Source organism: Nematolebias whitei, chromosome 14 (assembly GCF_014905685.2).
Source record: "Nematolebias whitei isolate Nwh7 chromosome 14, NemWhi1, whole genome shotgun sequence".
Taxonomy (NCBI): Eukaryota; Metazoa; Chordata; class Actinopteri; order Cyprinodontiformes; family Rivulidae; genus Nematolebias; species Nematolebias whitei.
The window spans coordinates 1,680,235-1,687,479 of record NC_056511.1 but is presented as its reverse complement, the minus strand read 5'-3'; the positions used below and the strand labels follow the sequence as shown (position 1 = coordinate 1,687,479).

At 45.4% G+C, this 7,245-nt stretch overlaps 1 protein-coding gene and 1 non-coding gene across 2 annotated transcripts in view; one reads left to right on the top strand and one right to left on the bottom strand.

The window, feature by feature from the left end:
- The window catches only part of zgc:152891 (uncharacterized protein LOC767741 homolog), a 16,770-nt gene extending 13,226 nt beyond the window's left edge, over positions 1 to 3,544 (bottom strand). Inside the window, exons 1-11 of the mRNA XM_037688184.1 lie at positions 3,522 to 3,544; positions 3,062 to 3,239; positions 2,772 to 2,985; positions 2,060 to 2,141; positions 1,545 to 1,634; positions 1,355 to 1,470; positions 1,102 to 1,274; positions 889 to 1,032; positions 621 to 824; positions 294 to 380; positions 38 to 207 (exon numbers count right to left, since the gene is read on the bottom strand). Coding sequence (XP_037544112.1) covers positions 38 to 207; positions 294 to 380; positions 621 to 824; positions 889 to 1,032; positions 1,102 to 1,274; positions 1,355 to 1,470; positions 1,545 to 1,634; positions 2,060 to 2,141; positions 2,772 to 2,985; positions 3,062 to 3,239; positions 3,522 to 3,544 — 1,481 coding nt within the window. The remainder of the gene's footprint in view (positions 1 to 37; positions 208 to 293; positions 381 to 620; positions 825 to 888; positions 1,033 to 1,101; positions 1,275 to 1,354; positions 1,471 to 1,544; positions 1,635 to 2,059; positions 2,142 to 2,771; positions 2,986 to 3,061; positions 3,240 to 3,521) is intronic.
- Positions 3,545 to 5,535: 1,991 nt separating this feature from the next.
- Positions 5,536 to 5,608, top strand: trnav-uac. The gene has a single exon. It is a non-coding gene; the product is annotated as a tRNA-Val (tRNA).
- The last annotated feature ends 1,637 nt before the right edge of the window (positions 5,609 to 7,245 follow it).

Genomic DNA, 7,245 nt, shown 5'->3' with positions numbered 1-7,245 from the left:
TGTGCAGTGTTTGTTTACCTGTGCAGTGTTTGTTTACCTGTGCAGTGCGTCCCAGATTCTCAGTGCGTCCTGAGCGTAGTAGCTGTGAGGCAGGTTGTCGACGCCGCGGTCCGATACGTCGTCAGGAACACACAGGGACCGATAGCGGACCCGAGCTGACGCTCGGGACAGGAGAGACGGGATGATGTTCAGACCAGAACCCACAACCTACAAGAGAACCAGAACCAGAGAACCTGCTGTGTAAATGTAGAGATTGAAACCATTTCTGTTTGTAGCTCCAGGTGAGGTTTTACCTGGTCGAAGATGCCGTTAGGAGCCAACAACGAGGCTCGAGCCTGAAGGTTTATCTGCAGAGAGGTTCTGACGTGAGGCATCAGCAGCTGAGCCCAAAACACCACCCAGAGAAGAGAAACGAACAATGAGCTGTTCATACGAACACTGGTTCTGTTCTGGTTCAGTCCTGGTTCTGTTCTGATTCTGTCCTGGTTCTGTCCTGGTTCTGTTCTGATTCTGTCCTGGTTCTGGTTATGTTCTGGTCCTGTCCTGGTTTTGTTCTGGTTCTGTCCTGGTTCTGTCCTGGATGTGTTCTGACTGGGTCCGGATGTTCTGCTGGTGTTCACCTGGTGCAGCGGGTGCTGGTCCGGCAGTTGTCTCAGCGTGGCCACACAGCACAGTTCTGCCATCATGTGGGTCCTCATGTAATGAGAGACCAGCTGGTGGCACTGGAAGTCCATGCAGTGGACCCAGATCTTGGCCAGCAGCCAGTCAGAACCGGGGTCCGAGGGCATGAAGACGGGATTCTGAGGGCCAGGGGTCTGCTGAAGCTGAAAGACCAAACTAATTAAAGTCTGTGTGGAGGCAGCTGTGTCCAGCTGTGTCGGAGCTCACCTGGATGGCAATGGGGACCAGCTGGTCCTGCTGGTTCAGGTGGAGGAGGCACAGAGGGGCCGACAGGTATGTCTGCTTCCCGTTGATCTGGTTCCCTGGTAGTCCATCCAAAACCTCATAGTCCAACAGGTACACGGTTCCTTTCTGTCACATCAGGAAACATCAAGGTGACAAAAGGTCGAAGTTCTGCAGGTCCAACAGCTGCCCGCTTACCTGTAGCTCCTCTTCAAGGCTGGAGTGTTTTGGCAGGAAGGGGCGGAGCCTGTCGGAGGTCACAGCCAGGTTTGGAGGAAGACGACGGACCTGACGGACCTGCAGAGGGTTGCAGCCATTCAGACACTGATACCCAAAGAACCAGTCCTCCTTCCAGTGAGCCTTCACGACCCCTGAGAGAAAAAGACGATGAACAGAACCCCGACCAGAACACAGAACCACAAGGGGCTGTGGGTTCTGATGGATTTCTTACTGGCCACGCTGTTGTGGTCTCCCGTGTGAGCGAAAACCGTCTCCAGCTCTGAGAGTCCGGTCCAGGGTTCTGGTCGGTTGTTGAAGCCTTTCAGATAGTGCACGTTGGTGGGCTGACTGCGGACCAGGACACAGACACCGTCAGAGTCCGTCACAAACCTGTCTCTGTCCTGAAACCAGATCCAGTTCACCTCCTGTGGGTGTAGCTGAGGTTCGGCCCGAGCTCGGACATGCTGCTGAGGCTGGCGCACTGCGGAGCTCCGCCCACGAACTGATGCCACCTGAAACAAAAACCCGGAACAGAGTCCAGCGCAGCTTGAAATCTGCGTTTCTGAACTTTGTGTCGGTTTTATTTGGACCTTTCTGAAGAATTTTCAGCTGCTGTTTGTCTTTTTTTACGTTTAGCCTTTTGTTCAGCTGGTTTTAGCTGTGGTTCTGCCTAAGTTTGTTCAACTGGTTGTAGCTGTGGTTCTGACTAAGTTTGTTCAGCTGGTTTTAGCTGTGGTTCTGAGTGTTTGAATTTGTTCAGCTGGTTTTAGCTGTTGGTCTGAGTGAATTTGTTCAGCTGGTTTTAGCTGTTGGTCTGAGTGAATTTGTTCAGCTGGTTTTAGCTGTTGGTCTGAGTGAATTTGTTCAGCTGGTTTTAGCTGTGGTTTTGAATGAACCTGTGGTCAGGAGGACACAGAGCACTCTCAGGTGAGTTTACCTGAAGAGCTGCTGCTGACGTTTCAGCTGTTGGACTCGGTGCTGCTTCAGCTTCTCTTCAGTTTCGTCGGCCATCAAACACGCTGAAGAAGAAAAGCCAGAAGGTGAAGAACCTCGGCGCAGTGATGTCATCACATCTTAAAGTTTGGATTTAAATATATGCACAGTGTTTACCCACTGAAGGTTGTTGTTGTTTACAGAGTGACGCTGATTCAGCATTTCTTGTCTTCATGTTTTTACAACGTAATGATTTAATTAAATGTTCGGCTGCTGTCACGTTTGATTCTGAAACTTTTCAAAATAAAGGTCTGATGTTTTCACCATAAAGGCACGGAGCTCTTCCCTGATCAGCTGACTGACACATTATCAATCATCAGAATGACTGCTGCGTGCACGAACGTGCACCACTTCCTGGATGTGACATACTGAAATATTTGTTGAAATTTCAGGATTTACTCAATCCCAGTTTTTTCTCTTTAATCTCTTTGATCTTATGCTGTCTTTTAGCTTTTAGCTTTTAGCTAGCCTTTTAAGATTTCAGCTAGTGTTCTGCTCCTTTTAGCTCTTGTTTTGCGTCTTTTTGCCTTTGAATGCCTTTCGGCTTCTTCGGCAAAACGTCCTTTCTCTGGTTAGGAAATAATGTATGTTCCTTCTGCGTTGTCTTCTACTTTTCTTGTTTTATGGCTGGACGATGGAAAAGATCATTAACTCACGCGCTCCGCTGCGCAGATCCACGTCACCATCTGCGGGCCGCAGCCACCTGTCGCACAGGAACACCTGAGCTCCGGAACCTGCGGCCCGCTGGCCCACCTCCACCCTGCTGCAGTGCCAGTCCACATCAGGGAGTCCAGTCTGAGCTTCCAGTCGGAGCCGGACCAGGATCAGCTGACCCAGCAGGCCATTGGACCGGACCGAAACCAGACATGTCTGAGAGGAAAAGAGGCACAGACCAGTGTGGTGACGCACAAACAATATCTGTCCCATCTTCATGAAGGAAACTCACTGATCCAGGCAGGAGATGTTGATCCGCGTTCACGCTGATGGGCGGAGTCTGGCTCTGCGAGCCAATCAGGCTGAGCCACAGGTGGTTGTAGGTTCCACAGGTGGCCCCAGGTGAGGTGTAGACGGTCACGTCAAACTCCTGACAGGAAGTCGTCATGCCGGACACGATGAGGACCAAGCTGGAAAAAGGACAACGTCCGGATCAGTTTCAGAGATTTGATCAGAAAACGTCTCGCGTTTGTGAAACCAGCAGATCTACGGTCAGTTCGGGCTCACAAACAGAAAGAAGGGTCGCGACATCTCTTTAAAGTAGAAATAAAAATATTACTTTATATGCAGATGACAGACGGCGAGTTGTCATGGTTACCAGGCCCGTCTTTAGCGAGTTGCCGTGGTTACCAGGCCCGTTGTTAGCGAGTTGTCATGGTTACCAGGCCCGCCTAGCGAGTTGTCATGGTTACCAGGCCCGGTCGCGAGTTGTCATGGTTGCCAGGCCCGTCGTTAGCGAGTTGCCGTGGTTACCAGGCCCGTTGTTAGCGAGTTGTCATGGTTACCAGGCCTGCCTTTAGCGAGTTGTCATGGTTACCAGGCCCATCCCCAGTCAGGCCGTTTTGTGTCTGGTCTGTTTTCTGTTTGAGTGACTCCTTTGTTAAGAACCAGAACTTTTATAAAGAAGCAGGAAATGTTCTTCTGTAAAGTTCTGCTTTGGTTAAACAAAATATGGAGTTTGTTTCCTTGGACAGCAAACAAACTGGAGTCTGTCCAGTTTTTTAATCTTTAACTAAAACAAAGAAGTGAGGGGAAAGCCAGCCTCAGCTGTAACGCTCGTTTCCTCCAGAGCTCCAGCTGGTTCTGAACACCTCTTTGTTCCTCACATTTGACTTGGAAATGATCCACAGTTGCTGCAGCCTCTGCAGAGCGACCATGAGGCCCTGTGTACACGGACACCATGGGGGGAAACGTAGGTTTTTTCGTACGTTAATTAGAGGAAAAGATCCGCGTTGACACAGTCGGATTTTGTGTTGACACGGATCCGGAGTTTTATACATTCGCCTTAGAATATACCTGTTTTTTTTTTTTGTTTTGTTACCTTTTTCTTAAAGCCATCATATTTGTAAAAACAAACAAACAAAAAAACTGTAGTATGACTTTTTATAACTGTTTATTGTTGTTGCTGTTGTCCATTGTTGTCATCTTTCTTTGTTAAATCAGGTCTCTCTTGTAAATGAGTCCTGAGGCTCAATGGGATTTACCTGTAGAAATAAAGGTTGATTGAATGTCTTCATTTTCAACTTTAGTAACACGCAACATGTTTAGCATCATTTTAATCACATAATTTGAATTACGTAATGTCCCGATAGCTTCATTTAGCTCAGAGCTTCATTATATCTCTCAAACTACTGATAAATACTGTTTATTATTATTAAACTTATTATTTAGCACATTTATGTTCTAGTGCAGCGCGACGTGTGCGCGTGCCTCGTTCTATAAACCGCGACATCAGAACTGGACCAGACTGTGTCTCTTCCAACACAGATGTTGGTCACAGCAGCTGGAATCTGACGTGGATTAACTACGAGATTATAAATATATTCCATCAGTCGAGGTTCTGAAAGCAGTGTGTCGCTGCCATGTTGATAGAAATATAGCGTCTGTCCGCGCGTGCGCGTGCGCATGTGGTTTAACACAAAGCCTCAGCAGGAGATGTTACATCATCAGCAGGGGGTCAGAGAAAAACCTCCACTGTGGAAGGTGGGTTCAGAAACATCTGGATTCAAAGAGGGGCCACTGGTGTCGTGTAGATGATCAGCAGAACCGCAGACAGAAAGATGCGGATGCACTCAGAAAACGCGCGTGTAAACTGCCCCTGAAGATGCACGCGCATTTAACAGTCAGCAAACTCTTCCGCAATAAAGACACGTGTACAAATGTCTCTATAATTATTGAAAACTTTCCCAAAGTCTAATGGATTCAAAGCTTTGGGAAAAATATTACAGATTGGTTTATGATGAAGCAGCAGTTTTTACAGTAAATACACAAACTTTGAAAATAAATGCAACATTTACCTGTTTCTGCAGCGTCACGTTATTACCGTGCACCACCAGGTGTTTATACACAATAAATTCACAATAAATTAAACATAACTCATTCTGTCCATCCAGACTCTCAGTATTGTAAAATAAACCATGAAAAATAAAGTGTACAATCAGACAGGTGAGCATACCTGCGGGGCAGCACCTCCTCTGCTCTCTGGGCTGTTGTTCAGGTGCAGGTACAGGTGAGTTTATTTTATTTAAGCTCCGCCCATCACACCACATCTATCCAAATAGTTACCTGCACCGGAACAAATAAAACCCCAGAGACACTTTTTATAGTTTCTACCAGTTATCCGTGCATGTTCCGCGAACAACATAACTTTACTCACCCCGGGCATTGATTTGGATAAAACCACTACCGGTCCCAGTCAGACCCACTGGTTCCATAGTGTAGCGGTTATCACGTCTGCTTTACACGCAGAAGGTCCTGGGTTCGAGCCCCAGTGGAACCATCACTTTAACTTTCTTTGACATTTTTCACGTTCAACAAAGTTCAGTCAGGTCATCTGGACAGTTTCTTTCTTTCTTTTTGTTGAGAGACGTTTCACCCTCCATCCGAAGGGCTTCATCAGTGTCAGGAGTCACAAACTGTTTTCACTAAGCAGTACACTCCTACAGTGGACCAACCAGTTTGCTGGTGACAAGATGGTTTCTGGGGGCTGTCCTCTCCCCTGTCGACTCCTCCCAATCTGAAAACAGTTTGGTTTGTGACTCCTCAGACTGATGAAGCCCTTTGGATGGAGGGTGAAACAAAAAAGAAACTGTCCAGGTGACCTGACAGTGTTGGATTCTTTACCTGGATGACTGAGCATGACCATGGCAGCTGACCGATAGCGGGCACCACCTCACTGCTCACTACATTATCTTGAATAAGACGTATAAAAATGAAATAATAAAATACAAATACTGTATTTATAAATATATGGATATTATTTTTTGTTGTGTAAGAAAACTATTTTATAGTTAATGATGAGTAAAGTTGTTTTGTTTATCGACATTGTATGATTGGCGATGACATATTTCTGCCCTGGGGTGTAAAAACTTTTGTCCATAGTCTCGTTAAAAGTTGTACATGCGCAGTAACTCCTCTTCAATACAAAAGAATAGGATCATTCTGGGCGCTCTTCTCCTGCGCCCAGAGCTGAATGCACCGTGCGGATCGTGCTTCTGGAACCGATCGTGCCGTGACGCTCACATCCAGGCTGTGTGAGGCCAGCTGCTGCAGGGAGCCACTGAAAGCCCTTTGTCTAATGCCTATGTTGCCATTTCTGACTGATACCTCTCAACTTTTAGATGTCTGTTTGTGGAAAAACAGCTGACTGTGTATTCTAAAAGCGGGAACTGGTGAGTTTGTTTGTTTGTTTCTGGAGCTAGCATGCTAGCACTAGCGTCCAGGTTAGCTAATATACATTTATTTGAATGTGTTTATAGAAAAAAATAACCATCAAACATTAATACTTTTCTATGTTAAATATCACTGATGGTATTGTTCTAGTATTTCTGAACACCTGCATTTGTTTTGATCTGGATAATGAAAAATAAGCCTCTTGCAATAAGTAACTAGCTCCTAGTGTTAATATTGAAGTATTTAAATTGACGGTACAATGAGATGGTGAATGCTATATTGTGTGCTAAGATGCAATATTATATTAGAAATATTTAAGAGTACTCAAATAATGAGCTTGATTCTATTTATATTATGAACTTATATTACTATAGTAATGATGATAAAACATGTATTGCTTATATTTATGAAGGTTTTTGATATTGATAAAACCCAGGGTTATACATGATTAGGTCTGTTTCACACAGGCCAGGTTCCAGTCTATTGCTGAGGATGGAGAGCTAACCCTAGTCTTGAACCAGGAGATCGGTTCATTCCCCATAACTCCTTCCAGTGCAGTAGGAAGAGCTTTTGGCTCTTGTAGCCTGTAGCTACATTCTAATTCTCACTCTGGACTGTAAGTATGTAAGTAAATAAGTAAATATGTATATATCTCGATGCATGCTCAATAATTTATATATATATAGATAGATATATGGGGTATACATATATATATATATATATATATATATATATATATATATA